Raw genomic sequence first — 24,680 nt, forward strand, 5'->3', positions numbered from 1 at the left:
ACCACCATCTTTAACCAAACTGCCCCCGCCTACGGTTTAGAGGACCTAGCTGTCACACAACACAGTGCTAGTCCACACCCCAGGGATGAGTTTTCCCTACGTACTACCTTGTTTTGGTAAAGAAAATCTTGGTCATTTCCAGAGAAAGGAGACTAGGGCAAATTCTGAGGCCTTTGACAGTTTCAATGGGTAAAAAACACCTCACTGGAAATCATCTTCCATCATGGTTTTTAACAGCACTTCCTGGACTTCTAAATTCCAGAATTGCTACTAAGAAGTCCAAAGTCATCCTGATTCTTGATTCCTAAAGTGACCTGTTTCTCTCTGAAAGCGTCGAGAGTCTTCTGTTTGTCCTCAGTGTTCTAGAATTTCAGGGTGATGGGGCTGATCTCACACCCTGTGTTGGATGTCTGGTGCCTCTGCAGCGTTTTCTTCTGACTTTGTTGGTAACTTTCTGTCATGGGTGGTTCCTCTCTCCCGTCTCTGAAACTTCTGTTGTCCGGGTGCTGGAATTCCCAGACTGGTCCTTTAAATCTTCTCTCCTATTTCCCAGCTCTATGTTCGACTCTCTGAGAGATTTCCAACTTCACCTTGCAACACATGCTGCTGTTGCTCGGTCTCCCTGTTTCTGAAAAAAGGGTCATTATTTCATGCAATGCTTAGATTTAGAGACACAGTTATCACTTTTCACCTCATTCCTTTTAAAATCATTTTCCCGGGGTGCCTGGGTGGCACAGTCCATTGAGTGTCTGACTCTTGATTTTGGCTCAGGTCATGATCTCAGGGTCGTGGGATCGAGTCCCACATCAGGCTCTGCACTGGGCACAGAGTCTCCTGGAGGATTCTCTCCATCCACTTCTGCCCCTCCCCCTGCTCATGTGCTCTCTCCCAAATAAATAAAATCTTTTAAAAAATAAATCATTTTCCTCCTTCTTGCAGTCAAATCTTTTAGAAGCATCGTTAATTAAGTTCTGTGGATAGTAAACTATTTTGGCTTATCTGAAAAAGTCTTCATTTCATCTTTGTTCTTAAAAGATAATCTTGCTGGACACCAGGTCTAGGTTGGTGGTTACTTCTCTCAGGGTCTCAGACCCCTTCCACTGCCTGTTCTGGCTTCCCTTGCCCAGAGAGGGCAGCCAAGAGTTTTGTTGCCATTACTCTGGATAGCCTCTCTCTTACTCCTGGTTGCTTTGCAAAAAATTTTGCTTAAAGATTTATTTATTTATTTTAGAGAGAGAGTGTGCACCCAGGTGCTCTTTTTTTATTTTATTAATTTTTTAAGATTCTATTTATTTGACAAGAGAGGGACACAGCAAGAGAGGGAACACAAGCAGAGGGAGTAGGAGAGGGAGAAGCAGGCTTCCCGCTGAGCAGGGAGCCCAATGCAGGGCTCGATCCCAGGACCTGGAATCATGACCTGAGCCGAAGGCAGACGCTTAACGGACTGAACCATCCGGGCGCCCCTATTTTATTTTTTTAATTATTTTATTTTATTTTTTATTTATTTTTTTTTCACCAACTGTTTATTTTCCGTCAACCTTTTCCATTTCTATTTCCATTTTGTGTGCCTTTGTGGAAGACCAGCTTAAGACCACTCAGTGGTTGTTCCTACCCATTCAGTGGTCTGAGCAGTGGGAGCTGCAGACCAGTCTTCAGTGGCCGGCTGGGCGCTCCAGTCTTCAGTAGGGAACTGCTGAATAGGCACCGAGGGCACCCGCACGCCTTCAGACCAGTCTGCGACTTCAGGCTGAGTAGCAGTGAACTCAGGAGCTGGAGCTGTCCATTCACCCTGAAATTCCTCCTTGGTCACAGCCTTTTCAGCAGCGGCCTGCTCTTCCTTTTCAATCTCTTCAGGATCTCTGTAGAAATAGAGATCAGGCATGACCTCCCATGGGTGTTCTCGGGAAATGGTGCCACGCATGCGCAGAACTTCCCTGGCCAGCATCCCCCACTTCAGACCCACTGAGTGAGCTCCCTTGTTGTTGCAAGGGATGGCAATGTCCACATAGCGCAGAGGAGAGTCTGTGTTACACAGAGCAATGGTAGGCAGGTTAACATAGGACGCCTCTGTAAGAGGCTGGTGGTCTGCCCTGGGATCAGTAACCACCAGAAGTCTCGGCTCCCGGAAGGCTGCCTGGACCTGGTTAGTGAAGGTTCCAGGAGTGAAGCGGCCGGCAATAGGAGTGGCTCCGGTAGCAGCAGCAAATTTCAGCACAGCTCGCTGGCCAGTATTCCTGGACGATATGACACTGACATCAGCTGGGTTTTCAATGGCAACAATGGCACGAGCTGCCAGCAGAAGCTTCTCCCAGGTTCTCTTCAGATTTATGATGTAGATACCATCACTTTTCCTTTTGTAGATGTACTGTTCCATTTGAAAGTCAAGGTTGGTGCCACCTAAATGGGTTCCTGCTGCAAGGAATTTGAGGACATCTTCCTCCTTCATTTGCAGGACATCAAGGGCTCCGGACATTGTGAATGTTTCCCTTTAAGTTACGACGGGAACGCAAAACAACGCCGTATGGACCCTTCCCTGGGTAGCTCGGAAAAGAATTATTTTATTTTTAAGTAATCTCTATACCCAATGTGGGGCTCAAACTCACAACCCTGAGATCAAGAGTCACATGCTCCCCTCATTGAGCCCACCAGGTGCCCTACTTCTGGTTGCTTTTAAAATCCTCTCTTGAGGGGGGCTCCTGGGGCTCTGTGCTAAGTAGGGAGCCTGTGTGGGATCCTCTCTCCCTCTGCCCCTCCTCCCACCCGTTTGTGTGCATTCTCTCTCCCTCAAACACACACACACACACACACACACACACACACACACAACTACCTTCAGCATAAAATACTGGAATTGGACTCTAGAAATAATTTTTAATTAATTCAAAATTTCATTTCCTGGGTCGCCTGGGTAGCTCAGTCGTTGGGCGTCTGCCTTCGGCTCAGGTCATGGTCCCAGGGTCCTGGAATCGAGCATCGGGCTCCCTGCTCCACAGGAAGCCTGCTTCTCCCTCTCCCACTCCCCCTGCTTGTGTTCCCTCTCTCGCTGTCTGTCAAATAAATAAATAAAATCTTTAAAAAAAAAATAAAATAAAATTTCCACCATATGTATTATTTCAAATACAAAGGAAATAACTTCTTAACCTCATCATCTATTAACATTAATCATGTTACAAACACAGGCATACCCCATGGACATCTTCCCGGTTAAAATTCTTGGAAGCATGTCTTTTGGTTTTTGATAGTTTAAAAGTTCATCAATCATATTATTCCTTCAATATGTATTTCAGTTCATGGCTATAGGTGTAAATTTGTATTTATATCAGAAAACCAATCAACATTTTCCTCAAAACAACACGCAGGAAAACACGTCAAGATGCATGTCAAGTACAACTAGAAGTCATAAATGCACATACACATCTGAGAAGTACACCAAGTGCCAACCGCATAGACTCTGCTGACACGGAGCCCCCGGGGCGCCACCGCAGGGAAGGCAGTAGCAACACTGCATACCTACCAGTCGTCTGGAGATCAGGGACCCAAGGTTCACAGCCTAACAGGACGGCCTACTTCTTGCGTAAGGGTGTTTTACCAGAGGTTTTTTTTTTTTTTTTTTTTTTTTTTAAACCAGAACGTTTATTGTGTGACTAATCGTTGAAATCCTTAAGATGAACTGGATGCTGCAACAGCTGCCCTCTTGGGCTTAGGTGTTGTTCCTTCACGGAATCCATGCCTGAATCTGCGGTATACAATTTTTAGGTGCCTCATTCGACCGGTCCCAGTGGTGTTTCGTCTTTTAGCCTTGGCACTCCAGTTATACTTTCTCTTGCGCTTGGCAGGATAGCCGCATTCGCCACAGGTGGACTTCTGAAGGTGGTAGGCCTTCGAGCCACAGCGGCGGCACAACGTGTGCGTCTTATTGCGACGCTTTCCAAACGATGACGTCCCCTTCGTCATCTTGTTTCCGCGGCCAACCCCAAAGAGCTGTTTTACCAGAGTTTTAACTATGTTTTAGGAAACTGGTTGATTGATATAATGAACTACTTTCTCCCATTAAATATGATGAAAAATAATGCCAGCGTTTTCATGTGGAATCTGTGATTTTCAAGATGGGTTACCAGTGTTAAGTGAAAAATACCTGACTACTTGCTCTTTGTAGAATATATCGTAAGTGTTATGTGAAAATACTGATAAACCATCTCTGCTAAAAGAAGATTCAAGAAATCCATGCCCTATTAGAGGTTCCCTGACACCAAGGATTTGCTAAACTCAGACAAGGTCAAACAAGCCACCACTTGCTTGTTTTTCTGCCCGGGGCCCTGCTCAGTGTCATACAGAGGGTGACTGAAAGAAGGCAGTTTTCATGGTAAAATGACAAAGCAACATTTCAATACAGATCTAGTAACAACAAACAGTGTTTAAGTATTGCAGGAAAGAACACTGTTTTCTTGATAAGTACCCACTGAGGCAGATAAACATCCCACAAAATACTGTTAAAAATTTAGCCCTTTTTATTTCACTGTTTCCAATATTGCAAGAATTACCAATATGTGACCCACAAACATGAAATGAGCAAATGCTGTTGGAAAAATGACAATAGCCTTGCTTGATGCAGGGTTGCTACAAATTTTCAATCTGTAAAAAACATAGTATCTGCAAAGTACAATAAGGTGAAGTGTGCTAAATTGAGGTGTACCTATATTTAATTTAATTTTTTTTTATTTTTTATTTTTTTAAAGATTTTATTTATTTATTTGACACACAGAGACAGCGAGAGAGGGAACACAAGCAGGGGGAGTGGGAGAGGGAGAAGCAGGCTTCCCGCCGAGCAGGGAGCCCGATGCGGGGCTCGATCCCAGGACCCTGGGACCATGACCTGAGCCAAAGGCAGACGCTTAACGACTGAGCCACCCAGGCGCCCCCCTATATTTAATTTTAAAAGTTAGATGCTGGAGCACCTGGGTGGCTCATTCGGTTGGGCGTCTGCCTTTGGCTCAGGTCATGATCTCAGGGTCCTGGGATGGAGCCCCATGTCAGGCTCCCTGCTCAGTGGGAAGCCTGCTTCTTCTTCCTCTGCCCCTCCTCTGCTCGTGCGAGCGTGCTCTCTCTCTCAAATAAATAAATAATATCTTTTTAAAAACTTAAAAAAAATAGGGGCGCCTGGGTGGCTCAGTCATTAAGCGTCTGCCTTCGGCTCAGGTCATGGTCCCAGGGTCCTGGGATCGAGCCCCACATCGGGCTCCCGGCTCAGCGAGAAGCCTGCTTCTCCCTCTCCCATTCCCTCTGCTTGTGTTCCTGTTCTTGCTGTGTCTCTGTCAAAGAAAGAAATAAAATCTTAAAAAAAAAAATTAATTAAAAAAATAAAAGATAAATGCATGGTTTTGAAGATGCCCTTCTAGCTCAGAAGCTAGCTCCCCATGTGCGTGGGCACCTCAAGAGACCTCTATGTAGGGGTCATTTATCTTTGGGGTCTCTTTGGGCACAGCTCTCACAGAAATAATCTGGAAGGTGGTATCTGAGAGGTTCCTAGCCACAGGATTGCAGGGACCAGCCTGTGGCATGGGGTTCCCCAAGCGGTAAGCACTGGTCCCCAGGCCCTGCAGGCAGCAGAAACGAGAGGTGATGCCAATGAACACATTAAAGGCACCTTCTGGGAGGAAACACCATGTGGCCTCCACACTCAGCTGGCACTCACAGGAACAAAGGCCTGTACAGACACCCATTCGGTCCCTTTCCCTGTAGCTGACCTCCGCCACTCGCACATGCGCACATGCCTGACCTCACTGCTGCCCAACCCCACACCACTCACCTTCCCCTAAACAGGGCCTTTGTTTGTTCCTCCGAAAGCAGGTTTCGGAGGGTTTATTTAGGAAGTGAACCCAGGAACCAAGCTCCCGCCACAGACGGAGGCTGACTCTATGAGGACCCGACAGTGTCCCCAGAGGCAGGGGGCTGGCTGTGCCCAGGAGGTGCCTGTGGCAGGAGAGCAGAGGCCTGGGGACGCCATCAGCCACAGCTGCAGTCTGCGACCTGGAGGAGCACAGCCTCCCACGTGCCACCATGACACCTGCAGCCGCCCAATGCCCTTGCCCTCTCCAGTATGTCTTCCACACCACCAAGCAGCTCTCCAATTCTTGCAGACCAATGCCCCACAAATTTGACTCAACTCTGATTCCATCAACCTGCAGTGGGCATCAGATCCCACAGGTTAAGGGCTCAGTCCCACGAAACTGCCCCCACTTCAGATGCCAGCTGCCAAGTCCAGGTTGTCACTGGGGCTTCTGACCAAGTGGTTATAAATTAGAGGTTCCCATGACCCCTTCCTCAGGTTCCACAAATTTGCTAGAGGGACTCACAGAACACAGGAAACCAGTTTACTCGCTAGATTACCAGTTTATTACAAAGGATATGAATCAACAGTCAGATGAAGAGATAAACAGGGCAAGGTCCCAAACAAAGAAGCTTCTGTCCCCATGGAGTATGGGGTGTGCCACCCTCCCAGCACACAGATGCATCCGGGTTCACCAACTCAGAAGCTCTCCAAAGCCTGTCCTTTTGTGTTTTTAATAAGGCATCATTAGCAGGCATGACTGATGAAGTCACTGGCCATTGGTGACTGGACTCCATCTCCAGCCCCCTCTCCCCTCCCCTGGTCAGGGGCTAGGAATGAAAGTTCCAACCCTCTGATCCCATGGTTGGTTCCCTGGCCACCAGCCTTCATCTTTAGGGGCTTCCAAAAGTCACCTTCTTAATGCAAGACACCCACTTCACCTTGATGGCTCTGAGGCAATTTCAAGAATGGAGGAAAAAGACCAAACATGTAACAAAAGACTCTCCCACTACTCTTATGGCTTAGGTGATTCCAAGGGTTTTGGGAACTGTGAGTCAGAACCCTATGGAGACCAACTTTTATTGATTATAAGTCACAATATCAACACTGGGTCCCTCAGCACGTTCACCCACACACCCACCCCCTCGGGGACTGAACTCCCTCAGCACCACCCAGGCTACAGACCTGAAATGGCAGCTCAGTGCTGTCTCCAGCTGCCAAGTCTGTGCTAACTTGTTACAGCAGCAACAGACCTAGGGAGCACCCCCCTCCTTTGCAAGCTCTGCTGTTGTCATCCCTTATCTCTCCTGCGTGCTATCCCTCTCCCTCCACTACCCCTCCCCTTCAGATTTCAGTCACGCCCTAATATCCCCATATTAAAAACCACGACTTGGAGAGCCTGCCCCTTTGTTCTGGCCAATGCACTTCCCACATGTGCCACGACCCTGGTCCCCACTTTCCACGATCCCAAAACCCTCACCTGTGTCACCACCACTCTGCAGGCCCAACAACTTCCAAGCCACTGGCACTAATATTGCTGAAAGACCAAGACCTCTTAGATGTGATGCTCTACGCACTTATGACAGAAGAGAAAACTGACAAAATGGACTTTACCAAAATTCAAAACTGTGGGGATGCCTGGTGGCTCAGTAGGTTGGGCGTCTGCCTCCGGCTCAGGGCATGATCTTGGGGTCCTGGGATGGAGCCCTGTGTCCAGCTCCCTGCTCCGCAGGGAGTCTGCTTCTCCCTCCGCCTCTTGCCCCCACCCCCGCCCAGCTCGTGCTCTCTCCCTAAAAAAAAATTCAAAACTGTGCTTCAGCTAACATCATTAAGACAGTGAAAAAACAAGCCACAGACAGAAAAAAGTACCTACAAATCATATATCTGATGAAGAACTTGTATCCACAATGTATTAAAAAACTCAATAACAAGAAGAAAAAGGAGAAGGAGAGGAAGAACAACCCGATTAAAAACCAAGCAAAGAATCTGAATAGACATCTCTCAAAGAAGATGTGCAAATGGCCAGAAAGCAAATAAAGATGCTCATCATCACTGGTCATCAGAAAAATGCAAATCAAAACCACAGTGTGATGTGACTTCATACGCACTAGGACGGCTATTACCAAGAAGGTGGACAATAACCAGAGTTGGGGGATGTGGAGAAATGGGAGCTCCCATTTACAGCTGTGGGCATGTAAGATGATGCAGCCTCTTTGGAAAACAATTTGGCAGTTTCTTAAAAAGTTAAAACATAAATTCACCACACAACCCAGCAACTGCACCCCCAGGACTGTACCGAAGACAAATGAAAACAGGCGTTCATACAAAGACTGGTGTGTGAGCACTCATAGGAACACTACTCCTAAGAGCCAAAGACTGAAAAACCCAGTCGTCCGCCCCCACAGAGAACGGACAACCAAAATGTGGATACCATTACAACAGTAGCTCGAGCAATAAAGTAACCCTTTAGCAAAAAAAAGTCCCACGTGGTGTGACTGCACTTCTACAAAATGTCCAGAACAAAGAAGTCCGCAGACAGAGAGCAGGTGAGCTCCTAGCTGGCTGGCAGCAGGGACAAGAATCGCAGGATCATTCTGGGGTCACGCAGATGCTCTAAAACTGGATATGGTGCTGGGCTGCACAACCCTGTAAATGTACTAAAACCACTGAATTGCGTACTTTAAATAGGCGAATTTTGTGGTATGTAAATTATACCTCGATAAAGCTGTTAAATACCTTACAGACGAACGCTGGCTCTCGGCAGCTTCCCTCCCTGCTTTCACCACACACTTCAGGACCCCATACCACTCTCTGCTGGCATGTGAGGCCTTCTCTCTCTGCAAGCGCCACAAGGATGCGTCGACTCGACCAAGCCTGCCCCATCTATGACTTCACACCTGGCTTTTCTCTGGGCGCCACCTGCATGCTCAGCTCTCCACCAGCAGCGCCATCCTACACCTGCCCTCTCTGCTCTCAGGCCACAGTGGAGCTAATCTAGACCCTCCTCACAACTCAACTCTGTGTCATCAGACTGTCCCTCATGGGTCCCTTGTCATAGCTGCCACACCTTGCCCAGGGACCCAGAACAGGCCCTGGGTACAGCATGTCCTCTGAGCCTCTTCCATGAAGAGCCAATGGTAACCCCACTTCACCGATAAGGAAGCAAAGGCAACATCCAGCTGGTCCAGCTCTGCGACTGGGAGCAGGATGTCACTCTGCTCAGCCGCAGCCTGTGTCAGCCTCACACTGTAAACACCTGTGCCAGGACAGGAACCAGCAAGATGGAGTACACACGGTGGGCATCCACCCTGGAAGCCTGGGGACACCAGCTCTGTCTAGGCATGAGAAACATCAGTTCCAGGCCAGTCCTGAGGTCAGAGAACTGGGCTGGAAACTTGCTTCGGCAGGCATACTCTTCACTGCTCTGACTTGGTGTCTACGTCTGCACTGCAAGAACAGTTCTGCTCCGCTTGAGTACCCATCACAGTAGCCCTCAGGGCCTTTGCACGTGCTGTCCTTCCTACCCAGAACACTGTCCCATGATCGGGGCACGGCGTCACATCTTCAAAAAGCCTTCCCTGGAAATACACGCCCTGGCTTCCTATGAGTCACAGCCGCTGCAGACGCACATCGCCAGGACCAGGCATGCCCAAAGCATCCTAGCACCCCTGGCCAGGATGGCAGTGTTCATCTGTCTCCCTCTTGATAGAGCAGAGTCTGGAAGCATTTGTGCTGATCCTTCTTAAAATGTGAAAATTATGCATCCGTATGGGTAGGGGAGGGAAGCAGTCTGCCCATATGTTAAATTTCATAGTCACCATGCTGAGAGTGGCAGTGTGCCAAGCACTATCACCTGTCCTCATTTTCACTGCTAGACCCCCAGGGATGCCTCTCCCCCAGTGCCACCGTGCACATGAGCTCCGTGCTCGCTGTTCCCACTGGACCTAGGATGTTGGCTCTCAGCAGCCTACAGTCACCCACCCACTAGCCTGTAACTGTCTGTGAGCGATGTATGTGAGCGTGGAGGGAGGTGTTCTTCATAAAACAAAACAGCAACCTGGAAACAACTTTAAACTCGGCCAGGTTAGGAACTTCAATGGATGCGGGAAAAAATAACACCTCAAAGACTACGAGAACTTAAGTGAACTAGAGGACAGAGTGCATGAGCAACAGAGGGAGGCACTCACCAGAGAGGACATCCAGCCAGCTGCCATATAGCCAAGGGGACTCCAGAAGACACAGCCGAAGCAACTGTACAAAGCGAAGTAGGGAGAATAAACATAAACCCTACTCTAGCCTCACTACTGTGAAGGACTAAACACCCTAAAAGCTAGCAGAGAGACAAGACTTGTAGTCTGAAAACATGCTGGAGGGTTCCTGGACACCAGTCTTGGCCACAGCCGGCCTTACCAACTGCCTCCTAGTAGATACAACAAGGAAGAAGGGACACAGTGACCAATGAGGGGGGCTGCAAAAGGCACTGCAGTCCCAGCACACGCCCCTGCGACACGTGCATTAGCTGCTGAGTAAGACAGCCCGCTTCAAGACGGGATGCTGCAGAGGCCACAGGGGGACGGCCAGCATCAGCTGCTCCTCCGAGCTGGCCCCGTCCCTCCTACGGCCTGGTTCCAGGTACAAGTAAGGAAGCCTGGAGGTGACCCAGCCCCAGGTGATCATACACGATTGCTACAGGCCCTTAAGTTGTGGGGTGATTTGTTATAACTGGAAACAATAATCTACAAAGAAATACCAAGGTTATATCAGATTTTGGAACACAAAGCCCTTCAGTATAAAAACTACTGAAGGATTCATTTTGGAAAGAAAACAGGCTGGAGGGAAACAATGCTACGATAAAGAAGACAAAAATGATTAATTACAAAAATATATCTCCCAAATACACATATACTGCGACAGAGTCCAAGACCCTATCACCACCACTGTTGCCGCCTCATGCCTGGCTTGTTGTGATCGAGTGCTCCTACCGTCTCCTCACCCCTGCCTGGTGCCCAACAGCCTGTGCTCAACTGCTCCAAACTCCCCCCGGCTCCTCCCTCTTTGCTCACCTTCCCTGCTCCCCTCCACACACTCCGGCCGGCCGTCTTGGCAAGCTCCCTCCGGCTCCCCTCAGGCCTCTGTGCTGGCTCTTAGCCTGGAACCCTTCTTCCCCCACATGTGATCTACCTCTGTCACCTGCTCCAACTCTGCTCAGATGCATCGTCTGCAAATGAGGCCCACCTGACCCCTATGGAGGCTTGCACCCCAGCTGGTGAGTCTCCCTGGCCACCTCCCTTGTTTCTCTGTGGCACTGACATCCTGACATAGGACGGAGTCACTTGTTTACGTGTGCTGCTTGTTACTGTGTCCCTGAGGGCAAGGACTGACCCATGTTCCTCACTGCAGTGTCCCAGCACCTACAACAGCATCCAGACATAGTGAGTTCAGTAAGTACCGTGTTCACACCCTGAGATCAGGGAAGCCACACAACATGAATGGAAGTATACCTTTATGGCTAAGAAGGAAAATTCTGGAGTCAAGACACCTGGACTTGGGGGCGCCTGGGTGGCTCAGTCGTTAAGCGTCTGCCTGCCTTGGGCTCAGGTCGTGATCCTAGGGTCCTGGGATCGAGCCCCGTGTCGGGTTCCCCGCTCGGCGGGAAGCCTGCTTCTCCCTCTCCCACTCCCCCTGCTTGTGTTCCCTCTCTCGCTGTGTCTCTCTCTGTCAAATAAATAAAATCTTAAAAAAAAAAAAAAGACACCTGGACTTGCACACCGGCTCTGCCTACCACCTATGTAACCTGCTGGCTTCCGTTTCCTTGTCTGTTAAGTGGAACCAAGAGCACCCACCACGAATGGTTCAGATGCGTAAATTATATAAAGCACACCATGTGTTCAAAACAGTAGCTAGAACTTAAGCATCAAATTACAACAGTGATAACAGGTAACACATAGCTTAAAAAATATTTTTCCAGGCGCCTGGGTGGCTCAGCTGGTTAAGCGTCTGCCTTTGGCTCAGGTCACGATCCCAGGTCCTAGGATCAGGTCCCACGTCAGGCTCCCCGCTGAGTGGGGAGTCTGCTTCTCCTTCTGCCTCTGCCTGCCACTCTGCCTACTTGTGCTCTATCTCTCTATCAAATAAATAAATAAAATCTTTAAAAAATACATATATATATTTTTCCTAGGGGCGCCTGTGTGGCTCGGTCAGTTGAGCATCCAACTCTTGGTTTTGGCTCAGGTCACAATCTCAGGGTCATGGGATCAGGCCTGCATCGGGCTCCCCAGACTCCCCACTCAGTGACAAGTCTGCTTCTCTCCCTCTCTCTCTATATATATATATTAAATAAATAAATCTTTTAAAAAATATTTTTCCTAGACTTGTCAGTAACAGCTTCTTACGTGGGCAATGTTCAAACCACTGAGCAAGCTGAAAACGCCAGCTAGGTGCATCAGAAGAAATCACATTTGTAGCCTTTTTGAATTTTTTTTTTAGCCTATTCCCAGAACTCAAAAAAGCTAGTGAATTGTCAGTCCCCTGAAAAGCGACAAACTAGAGGATGGAATTTGTTCACTCACCATTGTTTTCAGAAAGACTTTTGTAAAATAAATGCACTAAAATTTTTTGAGTATATAATTTTTATCGCTTACTTAGAACTACCAACCCAGCAGGGCAAAGGAGAGCATGTACATGCATCACTTACCCACGCACTGACTGCCCCTGCTGGAGGGGCAATCAAGACTGCGAGGTAGCAGCTGCCTTCAGGAAGGGAACCTGGGTAGCGGAAGAGTGAGGGTGGGAGAGCCTTTTCACTCTGCACTCTCTAATACCTTTTAAGTTTTGAACATTTGTTCAAATAGAAAAAAAAAATTTGAAAGACTCATTAGCAATGAAAAACCTGAAAATACAATTAACAAAGCAATTCCATTTATAATAACTTTTAAAAGAACAAAGTATTTAGTAATAAATTTAACAAAAGAAATGCAAGACTTATACACTGAAAACTACACAATATTGCTGAAAGAAATTAAAGACCTAAGGGTAAGATATCCCATGTTCATGTAATGTTCCTCTTAACATTGTTAAAATGGCAAACACTCCGAACTGATCTACAGACTCAACAGATCCTTATCAAAATCGAGCTTTCTTTTTTGCAGAAACTGACAGGTTGAACATGAAATTCATATGGAAGTTCAAGGGACCCAGAAAAAAAACCAAAACAATCTTGAAAAGGAAGATCAAGTGGAAGACTCACACTTTCTGACTTCAATACTTACTACAAAACTACAGTAATCAAGACAGGATGGTACTGGTCTAAGTACAGACAGACAGACAACGGAACAGAGTTAAGAGTCAAGAAATAAACCCTCAAATTTACAGACAAGTGATCTCTGACAAGGGTGCCAAGCTGATTCAATAGGGAAAGAATGAACTGTCTTTTCAACAAATGGCGCTGGGATAACTGGATATCCACAGCGAAGAACGAAGCTGGACCCTTACTTCATACCTTACACAAAAATTAACTATAAAATTCCTAGAACACAACACAGGGGTAAATCTGCATGACTTTGGATTAGGTATTGGTTTTTTAGCTACAACACCAAAATACAAGCAACAAAAGAAAAAGTAAATTGGAATTCATCAAAATTTAAAACTTTTGCACTGCTAACAATACCATCAAGAAAGTGAAAAGACAACCCACTGCAAATCATGGATCTGATCAGGGACTTGTATCCAGAATGTATAAAGAACACTTATAGCACAGTAACAAAAAGATAAATAACCCAATTTTAAAAAAAAAATAAAAAACAAGCAAAAGGGGGCACCTGGGTGGCTGAGTTGGTTACGAATCTGACTTCGGCTCAGGTCATGATCTCAGGGTCCTGGGATCGAGCCTGTTGGCAGACTTTTGGTGGGGCTTGTCCCTCTGCCCCTCTCCCTGCTTGTGCATGCACACACTCTCTCTCAAATAAATAAAATCTTTTTAAAAAAATTAGCAAAGAATCTGAATAGACATTTCTCCAAAGCTGACATATAAATTGCCAATAAGCACATGAAAAGACACTCAACATCATTAGCTATCAAAGAAATGCAAATCAAAACCACAATGAGATACTACTTCACACCCACTAGGTTGGCTATAATAAAAAAAGACACACGGGGCGGCTGGTTGGCCAGAGGGTTAAGTGGTAAGCCTCTGACTCTTGATGTCCCCTCAGGTCATGGCCCCAGGGTCCGGGGATCGAGCCCCGCATCAGGCTCCCGGCTCGGCGGGGAGCCTGCTTCCCCCTCTCTCTCTGCCTGCCGCTCCACCTGCTTGTGCACTTTCTTTCTCTCTCCCTCTCTCTGTCAAATAAAATCTTTTAAAAAAATAAATAGAAATTAAAAGAAAAGACATACAAGAACGAGTGTTGGAGAGGATGTGGAAAAACCGGAACCTTTATACGCTGGTGGCAGGAATGTAAACTAGTACATCCACTTTGGCACTTCAAAAATAAACCTAGAGCTACTGTAAGATGCAATTTCACCCCTAGGTGAATACCCCAAAGAAATGAAAACGTACGTCCCAACACTGGTTCTCGAATATGTACAGACATTTGTTCACAAACACGTACAAACTGCAGCATTATTCACACTAGCCGAAAAGTGGAAACAACTCAAATGTCCATAACAGGTGAACGGAAAAACAAAATGTGGTAGAGTCACAGAATGGAGTATTATCCAGCCGTAAAAAGGAGTGAAATTCTGCTGTGTGCTACAACACACCTAGAAGGAGAACAGCGGCAGCAGAGACCAGCGGCCCGTGTCAATCCCTCCTATCACCCTCCACACCTAACCCATCAAAGCCCAATCAACCCCACACCTCTGCTGCCCTCCCAGCCTCTGCCCCACATCCACTCACCTGAACCTGTTTCTGTATTTTTGTCTCCTCCAATTCACTCCCGGTATGACAACCAGGGTGATGCTTCGAAAAGACTAGCCGTTCAGGTCAGTCTTTCGACATCCCCTTTAGTTGGTGGGGTCTGGTTGGCTGCCTGCCTTGCCCCATCCCCTAACCTACTCCAGGCTCCCAGTCCATGGGGCCCTGCTGCCCCAAGGGTGCCACATGAGCTGACCCTCCTCCCCACTCTCCATCCATGCTGTGGCCTCAAACCCGATTTCACTCCCAGAGGCGTTTTCCCCGACTCCTCATCTGAACAGGGTGCCCTAGGTTTGCTCTCAGAGTCCCACCCCCATCCTTCAGGGGACACCCCACAGTTGTCAAAGGCCTGCCTGTCCCCTACACTGGACTCTGAGCCTTAGGAGGTAGGGGCCTCACCCTGGCATTACCAGCCGATGGAACGGATGAGGGAGAGGCACGACCTCCCAATTCCAACCATGCTGCCAGTAGTGCCCCTTCCTGCTGCAGCAGAGACCGTGACCACCCACCTCATGCTCAAGAGGAAGTGTGGAGTGCTGTGGAGCGCTGGCGCAGCCAAGCTTCTCCAAATACCCACTGGGGTCCTCTACATACTGAATGCGTGCCAATTCCAGTTTGTAAAAAAATTTTTTCAAGATTTCATTTTTAAGTAATTTCTACATCCAATGTGGGGCTCGACCTCACAACCCCGAGATCAAGAGTCACATGCCCCACCGACAGAGCTCACCGGGCGCCCCTGGTTTGTCAATTCTTAATGCTGGCATTCTTTAGGGACTTCATAGTTAATAAGAAATGAAGCCCATGTCATGTGTCTTGTCCTCCATAAAGGCCACCACTCCAGGCTTAGAGGGGCACTGATGGAGGCCCTGACCCACAGCATTTCTCAGCCGGCTGTGCGGTGTCACCAATAGGCACGTTGTCCAACTCTCACAAGTGATTTTATCACGCAAAATACACTAGAATGGATCAAAGATAGATAATACCTGCTTTTAAGTTCTGACGTGTTCTGGAAAGGAAGTGAATGGGTCAAGCCAGAGCTAAAAAAGACTCTTGCAAAACCCCTTGCTGGACTTACCCGCATCCTGACTATGGCAGGTGGGACTCTAGAAGATGGGATACCCCTTCAGGAGGTACTCCAAGCTCTCCGCTTTGCAAACATGCCCTCACTTGCTGACCTGCTGCTCTGCCAGGCCACGGAGCACTGCTAGAAGCTCTCCACACACCTGATGTTTCCTGCCTCGTGCTGCCCCTTCCACCTGAGGGGCACTGTTCCTGTGCCCGGTTAATACCCTCGAAGGCGCGGTCACAGAGTCCCTTCTTTTCTAGATGAGACACGCTTTCTTCCAGAAAGCCTACCTAAACACTGTTCACGCCAGGCTAGGCTAGCAGCCACCGCAGGGGTCTCCCAAAGACCCCACACTTGCCTCCACCACTGCTGTCGACATGAGGTTATCACAATCCACTCCCATGTGTCCTCTACCAGGGGTCTGGTCTGTCTCCATCTTGGGGCACCTGACAGACAAGTGGCTGGCACACAGCAGGTGACAGGAGAGACCAGGAGCGGGATAAACGCGGGTGGGCCTGGCAGACACAAAACCAGACGTCAAGGCTTGACAAGCCAATGGAGAAGAGGTCTATCTGCCAGCAATGCCCATCCTGGGCCCCAGTGGCCATGGGCAGGAAGGCCCACACTGTTCCTAGACAGCCACCTGTGGTTTCCAAGCGTCCCTGCAAATAAAGGTCCTGGGACCCACAGTGTTACTCCCTTCCAGCTTTTAGAAACCAGAGACTACTTCTTGGGTTTCCCAGAGTTGGAAGAAACAGCAATCTTGATAGCACAGCTGAATTGTGAATACAAAATATAATGGCCAACACCACAATTAAAGAGAAAACAACAGAGCCCAGAAGCTGCTTCACCTTTATTAGTGACATGTGCAATCTGATGCACGAATAACGTGAGAACTGTGGATTGGGGAAACTTATATTGTGTATGCTTCATCACAATCCTAATTGCAAGGAAGAACGTGCTGGCCACCACAGAAATCCCAGGGAATGGTTGAAGGGACTGTAACAGAAAACCACCCACAGCATCTTAGGGACAGTATTACTATAAAGCTCAGCCATGGAGGAAGCATCAGCCACTCCGATTAATGCTGGGGCCTCTCGGATCTCCAAGAAAAGACCAAGAGAGATACTCGTGCCCAGTCTGCTGACTGGAAGGGGTACATCCAGTTCTGTCATCTGTAAAATAGGGGTGATGAGGAGGTGAGGAGGGCCTCCGTGGACTGCTGTGAGGACGGGGGAACTGATACATGCAAAGGGTTTGGGATGATGCGTGGTGGTCACTGTACCACTGTAAGGGTTACAGGCATCCCCACCTATCCACGGAGACATGCTCCAGACCCCCAGCAGATGTCTGAAACCCCATATAATACCCAATTCTATATATACCATGTTTTTTCCTGCACATACATACCTGTGATAAAGTTTAATCCATAAACTGGGCACAATAAGAGATTAACAACAATAATTATAATCTAAAGTAATTCTTAATAATACACTGTAAAAAAGTTATGTGAATGTGGGGGGGAAAAAAGACCAAGAGAGGAAGCAAGACAGACAAAGACACACATTCAAAAAGGAACATCAGCTGGAACACCAGAAGCCGGACGAGGGCTTTCAGGCCCGGCTACCAGTGAGGGTTTCCAGCTGGGGTGACTGGTTTACCCTGCAGCCAGAACACTTGGGGTCTGGCTTATCTTCAGCCAGTGTACAGGAGGACAGAAAACGGGCTCTGCTGACTCATCAGCCTCTTGGCATTAAAATGAATTTTTTATTTTTTTTAATTTTATTTATTTATTTACATATTTATTTTTAAGGATTTTATTTATTCATTTCACAGAGAGAGACACAGTGAGAGAGGGAACACAAGCAGGGGGATCGGGAGAGGGAGAAGCAGGCTTCCCGCGGAGCAGGGAGCCTGATGCAGGGCTCGATCCCAGGACCCTGGGACCATGACCTGAGCCGAAGGCAGACACTTAATGACTGAGCCACCCAGGCGTCCCAAAACGAATTTTTTAAAACCTTATATACATATAACACTCAGTAATTTACAGGATCCTCCAGGACTCAGTCATGCTGCAGCAGGACAGACATCATCTAATCCACACACAAAAGCCTAGGCTTAGATGTTAAGCAAGTTATCCGTGATCAATTGTACTGGTCAGGGATTGAGTCAAAGCCCAGAGCTGCACCAGCTATGCCAGGCAGCTCAGAAACCCGTCAGGGATTTACCCCTCCCCGTGCTGCCCACTGGACTGCTCCCCACAACCCCAGGACTGTGTCCACACCAAGATTCCCTGGGGGCTCCCACCGTGGAATGCTCCCTTCTGAAAAATGCTAGTCACCCTTGTGTGTAACAACTTTATTGATATAATTCACATACCATACAATTCACCCATTTAAAGCCTACAATCTACCGATATTAACATATGCACAGCCTTCTCCACAACCAATTACAGGTTACTTTCCTTATCCCCCAAATAACCCCATACCTCTCATCTGTAACCCCCAGGCTCTGGTAACCACTAATCTACTTTCTACTTATGGATTTGCCTATTCTGGACACGTCATACAAATGAAATCATACAGTATGTGGACTTCTGTGTCTGGCTTCTTTCACTTAGCACAATGTTTCGAGATCCATCCATGTTGTAGCATGAATCAGTACTCCATTTCTTTTTACTGCCAAATAATATTCCATTGCATGGCCAGACCATATTTGTGTATCCACTCCTGTGTTGATGGACATGTGGGTTGTTTCCAGTTTTTGGCTATCATGGATAGCTGCTGCTGTGAACATCTGTGTCCAGGTGCTTACGTGAAGGTGTTCTAGTCACTCTTACCCATAAGAACACATGAAAAATAAGCCAATTACCAATTGAGAAAGTCATTTAATCTGATCATACCATATTATTTAAGATATAGATAATTAGGAGAAATAAATTACCAAAGGAAGTGCAGAGTTAAAGACCAAGAGCAAAACCTGATCTAATGGAATAAATAGTGATTAAAGAAAGAAGTGCTATTTCTAGGGATAGGCCCTACAGGCACATTCTCACATTACCAAACTCTATACCTGCAAACTTATTTGTAACTGCACAAAACACAGTATTCAGCAGTAGGGGCTAGTTAGATAAATCCTAGCACCTCTGTAGAGCCAAACACGAATGCAGCCATGAAAAGGAATGAACTAAGAAATGTGCTGGTATGGGATGACTTCCCAAACATATTTAGTTAAAAAAGGCAAGGTTCAGGAACTTTTTGAAAAGGGTAGGAAAAAAAGAATTTGCTTACAAAGTATTTCTAGAAGGAGATACAGTACGTGCCTCCAGGGAACCAGGCTCCTGGGGGTAAAAACAGAACAGAAGCCACACAGTGCACTATTTTCCAACTGTGAATGTGAATATGGTGTATTCCAAAAGAAATTTTTTAACCCTTTAGGAAGCAAAAATAAAGAATCTGTGAGAATAAAAAATTATACTTAAGAAAGCAAGAGACAAGAGAGGCCCTGGGTAGTTGTAAGCAGCCAAAATGGAGGAAACAAATAAGGGAGCTGCTCCCACTGCTGTGTTAATCCTCCTCTGGGGTGAAACCTACCCAAATCCAACGTCTCTACTGAGGTCAGTGCCCTAAGAAAATGTTGCCAAGAGACACTGAGAATACAAAAGTCTCTTTTGCCCTCAAAGACCTCCCGGTACAGAGGGGAGACAACTCTCGTTTGTGCAGTGGCCAAAGGCACGGCTCAGACGTGGGGCGCAGAAGTTGCTGTGTGAAGGGAGGGATCACGACAGGCTCCTCCCGGGCCAAGTCCCACTGAGGGTCAAAGGAGATGAAGGGGCCACTCAAGCTCTGCTTGCTTTGGGGGGAGGGGGGAACGTGGAGCAGGGCTTGGCCTTTGTACCACTGGCTGGTGTCACTGGAGAACAGAGTGCTAGTCGAGCACACAGGAAAGAGCGGTCTAAGGGGCATGTGAGGCCAAGGAGGAATGCAGGGCAGGGGCGCAACCAGCTGGACACGCTCTGGGCCTGCTCTTAAGCCTGGCATAGTGGCCGTGGGACTGTCCAGTACATCACAGGATGCTGAGCAGCACCCCCATCCTCCACACTTTCAGGGCCAGTAGCACCCACCCCCTCCAAGTTGGAACAACCAAAAACTTCTCCAGACGAATGACCTCTGGGTGAGAACCACTGCTCTGCACTACACCACCTGAGCAGCTATGTGGAAGACAGAAGGGAGAGAGCCCACCCAGAAGGCACAGCTGTAATGCAAAAGGGCACAGGCCCTGGACCATAAATTTGAGGAAGGATAAATTCAGTAACTACTCAGGAGGTACAATGAGTAGGATCTGCAGTGAACAGATGTAGCTGGGGGAGGACCTAGGGCACCAAGCTCTTCCAGGTAGCAAACAACCAGATGATGGTCCTAAAGCACCAAAGGGCTGAGGTCAGAAGTAAAGGAGGCAGGGTCTGAGAAGCCTAAAGGGCTTTTGCATCCAGAGGCTGGCTGCAGAGTCTGAGGCTGAGGGAAGCAGTCTGGCTGGCACCGTTGCCCTGCGTGAGACCATCCAGACAGAGCATGAGGCAGGCTCTTTTTTTTCCCTTGGGGGGGTGGGCAGCCCACCCCAGCACACATGCAGGAGAAAAGGCTGGGATGGACATTTTTAAATCTATCTTTAGATATTTTAAATTTTGCTCACATAAGCTGTTTCATCACCATCTGTTCTGAACATTAAACCTTCTCACCTTAAACTCCACAAATGCCCCCAAGACTCTACTTTAGAGGAGAAGGATTCCCCCCCAAGTCTTAGTGTCACAGATTTAAAGGAGATGAGATGTAGTTATCCAGGGTAAGTCTAAGATACTCTCCCCAGATCTGAGAAAAAGAATCACCTCCTTGAGAAAGGAGGACTCTTCTGCTTTGCTCTGAAGCAAGTTAAATCTTATTTCTTCCCACAGCTTAGCAAGACAGCATGGAACTGGTAATTCCAAGTTCTCAGTCTGTTGCTTATGTCTTCACCATTATTTAAGTTTGTTAATAACTTATCTTCCCTATTCCAAGGATAACACTGTTAAGTGAAGTATAACAACAATAGCTTCAGTGGTTTAATGTGGAGAATTACCCAAGAACTGCTCTAAATCTCATTGCTGTCTGCAACAATCCTACCTACCCCCAAGGACAATAAGTACTACAGGATTCTAGAGTGGCTCATTAGCAGCTTTCTTCTTCTAAGTATATTTTATATAACAACTTATATATTACAAATTCCTAATAGTTGATATATAATGTATCTAAGTACACAAGATCTGTTCCTCATTTACCTTTCTAAAAAGACTTGGTTTTTCCACATATGATCCCAGCTTGCTTGTGTAAGAAAATAGAGTCAAAGACTTGAAGTTAATGTAAAACCAGGACGGTGACTCCAGTAGAAATCTGCAGAGCCAGCAGACAAGCAGCAGGGGCCCTGGAAACCAGATCTGGCAATGGTAAAACCCCTAACACGCTGCACCTGACACAATGTTTGAGCGCTCACTCACTGAGCCCTCACAAGCAACCCTAGGAAGCCAATATTACTGGTGTCCCATTTTACAGATGAGAAACCAAAGGCACAGAGTACAAAGCCATGAACAGAGGAGTCAGGGCTCAAAGGCAGGCAGTCTGGCTCCAGGACCCGCCCTCTTCACTCTGTTCGCCAGCTTCTTGGCAAGACAGCTGACTAGACAAAGTGCAGAGACCGACTGGCCTCTGTTCATTCAGCGAGCAAGCCTTTGAGGGTCACCAAGTCTGCGCCCAGGACGCTTTATGAAACGAGTCTCCCTGTTTTACAGTCACACCTCCTATCAAATCTCCTTCCCCTCCCCCAGCGAAGAGAAACACACCTAGCTCATTGTGAAAGGGGAGCCGCTGACCGGGAACCACCTGCTGTTTACAGAGGCACCCTGGACCCACAGGGTTTAATTCCTCTCCCTGGCTTCAAAGACAAATCTTCTATTGTCTACACCAGGGGAGGAACGCGAAGCCTTGCAACTGTAGGTTTCTGCAGAGGTCACTGGAGGTTTGGCTAAACCCAACCACACCGAACGGAGGCTGGGGGGGGGGGGGGGAGGGCGCTGCATTTTTGCTGTTGAAGGTTGCGCAGCGCCCACAGCAGCTGCTGGTGGGAGCAGCGTGTACACACCCACAGCTGCCGCGGCCTCGCAGCCCGCTGCACGTTTTAAAATAAAAGACGTCCTGACCCACAAGATGCACAGCCGGCCTCACTCGCGGCCCTCGGCCAGGAGCACTGTCTCCACCCACACCACTCCCGCAACCGGGAAGCAACAGAGGGAATTCCAGCTCCCCGAGGGCTGCGCGCCGGAGCGCCCCAGCCCGCGGTGCTGCAGAGGCCAGGTCCGCGAGGCCTTGCAGCCACCGCACGCACCCAAAGACGCGCGTCCGGACTCCCCGCGCCCGGACAAAGCGCCCCCGCACCCCGCCCTGACCGAGCCCTGCAAACCGCGCCGACGCCCCACACTCAGCCCTTGCACTGCACTCACGCCTGCCTTCGGGCCGGCCACACTCACACCCACCCACCCACGGCCGGGGACACTCACGCGCAGCCCCAGCGGGGTACCCTCACAGTCACCCTTGGGCCAGGTACGCACACACCACTCACCCATGGCCGGGCACACTCGCACTCACGCCCACCCTCCGGCCAGGCACATTCACACCCACCTCACAGCCTGCCCCCGCGCGGCCTTGGCCCCTCGCGCCCCGTGCCCCCGCCCGGTCCGGCACACCCACGCGCCCCCCCTCCCCCGCTGCGGCCCCGTCCGCCCCCTCGATGCCCGCGGGCTCGGATCTTCGCACGGCCGGCCCGGGGACCTCCTCGAGGCCGGGCGGGGGCCGCAGAGCCGGCCTCTCCGCCATCTTCCTGGCCCGCACCGCCCACCGCCCGCGCTCTCACCCGCCGGCTGCTCGCGGGCCGCGCCGCCACAGCCCCTCATGTCGGCCTGCGCGCCGCGCCCGAGCTCTCCGCGGCTCTCCCGCCGCCGCCGCCGCCGCCGCTACCGCCGCCGCCGCCGCCGCAGCAGCCCGCTCCAACCGCGTCCTGCGCCGCTGCCGCCGCTGCCGCCGCCAGCCGAGTGCGCCGCAGCCGCGCGTCCTCCCGTCACCAGCGCAACCCCCCGCCTCCGGCCCCGGCCCCGCCCCCGCCGCTGCCGCCGCCAGGGGGCGCCACCAAGAACCCGGTGCGCGTGCGCCGGCGTGTGGCATGCCGGGAGTCGGAATCCGGCCCAGGGCGCGCGCGCTGCCTGCCGGGAGCCGGGAGCGCGGTCCTGGGGGCTCCGCCCACAAGGCGGGCGCGGGGCCGCGTGCGGTCTCTGCGAGCCCCGGGGGTGGGGCTGGGAGCCGGGCGTCCACTGCGCAGGTGACGCCGAAGCTCTCCTTCGTGTCCCTCGGTCCCAGTCGGGCCGGCCTCCCCTATCCCATGGCCCTGGAGTTCCTCATTTCCCTTCGGTGGTGCAGTCAGCGTTTCAGACGTCCCAGTGTGGATTTGGTGTCATTTACCCCCTGAAGTCATACGTCGGACCTCCTGAATCTCAGATTTTCCTTTTCCTGGATTCTGGAAAGTTATCAGCCATTAGCTCTTAAAATATTGGTTCCCCGTTCTCGTAGTCTCTCATAATCTCTCATAATCAGGTTGGACAGTCTGTATTTCCCCCCATCATTTTGCTGTCATTCTTAACGCTGGTAATTGCTCAGCCTCATCTTCACTAGCGCTCTCTTCCGCAGCCTCTAACGCGTCTAGCTTGTTCTTCAAGCTTTTAAAAATCATTATTACCTATACCCATTTCTAAAGGTTGTATTTGACTTCCATTTTGAAGCTAAACAGCCTGAAACTCTCCCACGACAGAACACAGAAACCCACACCACGCAGTCCGTGGCCACACCCTGCATCCCACCCTCTCAGGAAACCGCAGAGGGCTGGAAGCGCCCTTTCAAACGTCCGCAGTTGATCTTCCCGTCCTGCAGCTCACGGCTGCACCCCACTGCGAGCGTGCTTCTGCCCTGGAGCACTCGGACCCGGACTGGCTCAGCACTCTCGCACCTCCCATTTGGACCGTCCCCACACTTCACACCCAGACACGTGGGCAAGCGGTCTCTGCTACTTCGCTTCTAAGCTCCCTCCACACAGTAGGCACCTGAGGAGACCCACCGCGGATGCACCCAGCCGTTCCCCATCATGACCGCTGCAGAAACCTCACACAACCAGGCGGGCTGGCTTCACTTTAAACTTAAGAAGAGTACTTCACACTTCCTTGCAATATCGTGATTTTCTCCAGTAGGGTTAAGTCTCTCACTCTCCAACTGACCAACAGAATTTCTCAGGCCTCTCTAGTTGAGCCACCCAGATGGACCAAAACTATCACCAAACCCAAAGGACCACACACGTCCATCCCCTGCCCTTCACCTTCCCTCCTGATAATGTGCAAGCATTATTTCCCTGCTCCTACCTAAGGCAGTCCCTCCCCTGGTAAGCTGGAACCCACTCCCTCTTGAATTCTCAAAGATTCTGCTTCGCTAACTCCTCTCTTAATCTTGTTTGTCTTTCTCTATTTATTTCCATGAGCATACAAATACACTGATACTTTCCATTACAAAAGAAAAAAAAAGACTCCTTTAACTCCACATCCCCCTCAGACTCCCTGCTGACTGTGCTGCTCAAAAGGCTTGCCTGCACCTTTTATCTCCTCTTCTCATCCTCCAATTCCATGGAACACATCGCTGTTTAGGTCACTGGTTGCTGACTCCAGTGTACTTCTTTCTGTTGTCATCTGGTTGCCCTGTGAGGATCATCCAACATGTTGAGTCTGAGTTGCTTTTATTAGCACCACGCTCTAA

The 24,680-nt window shown here is 49.2% G+C and overlaps 2 protein-coding genes and 1 pseudogene across 8 annotated transcripts in view; all 3 read right to left on the reverse strand.

The window, feature by feature from the left end:
- ARHGAP39 (Rho GTPase activating protein 39) overlaps positions 1 to 24,680 on the reverse strand; it is a 104,615-nt gene that overhangs the window by 65,909 nt on the left and 14,026 nt on the right. For 4 of the 7 annotated variants that reach the window (XM_073893436.1, XM_073893437.1, XM_073893440.1 and 1 more), the window contains one exon: positions 24,520 to 24,622. The gene's annotated coding sequence lies outside the window, so the exon portion shown is untranslated. Of the gene's footprint in view, positions 1 to 10,014; positions 10,079 to 12,521; positions 12,538 to 22,743; positions 22,919 to 24,519; positions 24,623 to 24,680 lie in introns of those variants that run through there. The other 3 variants (XM_025871382.2, XM_073893438.1, XM_073893439.1) reach the window with 2 other exon arrangements.
- Positions 1,511 to 2,546, reverse strand: LOC112823508 (small ribosomal subunit protein uS2-like). The gene has a single exon (XM_073893434.1). It carries the CDS (start codon positions 2,471 to 2,473, stop codon positions 1,586 to 1,588), a length of 888 nt encoding a protein of 295 aa, XP_073749535.1. The 5' UTR covers positions 2,474 to 2,546; the 3' UTR covers positions 1,511 to 1,585.
- Positions 3,603 to 3,975, reverse strand: LOC112823509 (large ribosomal subunit protein eL37 pseudogene; annotated as a pseudogene).

Source organism: Callorhinus ursinus, unplaced genomic scaffold (assembly GCF_003265705.2).
Source record: "Callorhinus ursinus isolate GAN/ISIS: 27379988/994484 unplaced genomic scaffold, GSC_fseal_2.0 scaffold5, whole genome shotgun sequence".
Lineage (NCBI taxonomy): Eukaryota > Metazoa > Chordata > Mammalia > Carnivora > Otariidae > Callorhinus > Callorhinus ursinus.

Coding starts and splice junctions, on each gene's coding strand:
- LOC112823508 (XM_073893434.1), bottom strand. CDS start 2,473: ATGTCCGGAGCCCTTGATGTCCTGCAAATGAAGGAGGAAGATGTCCTC.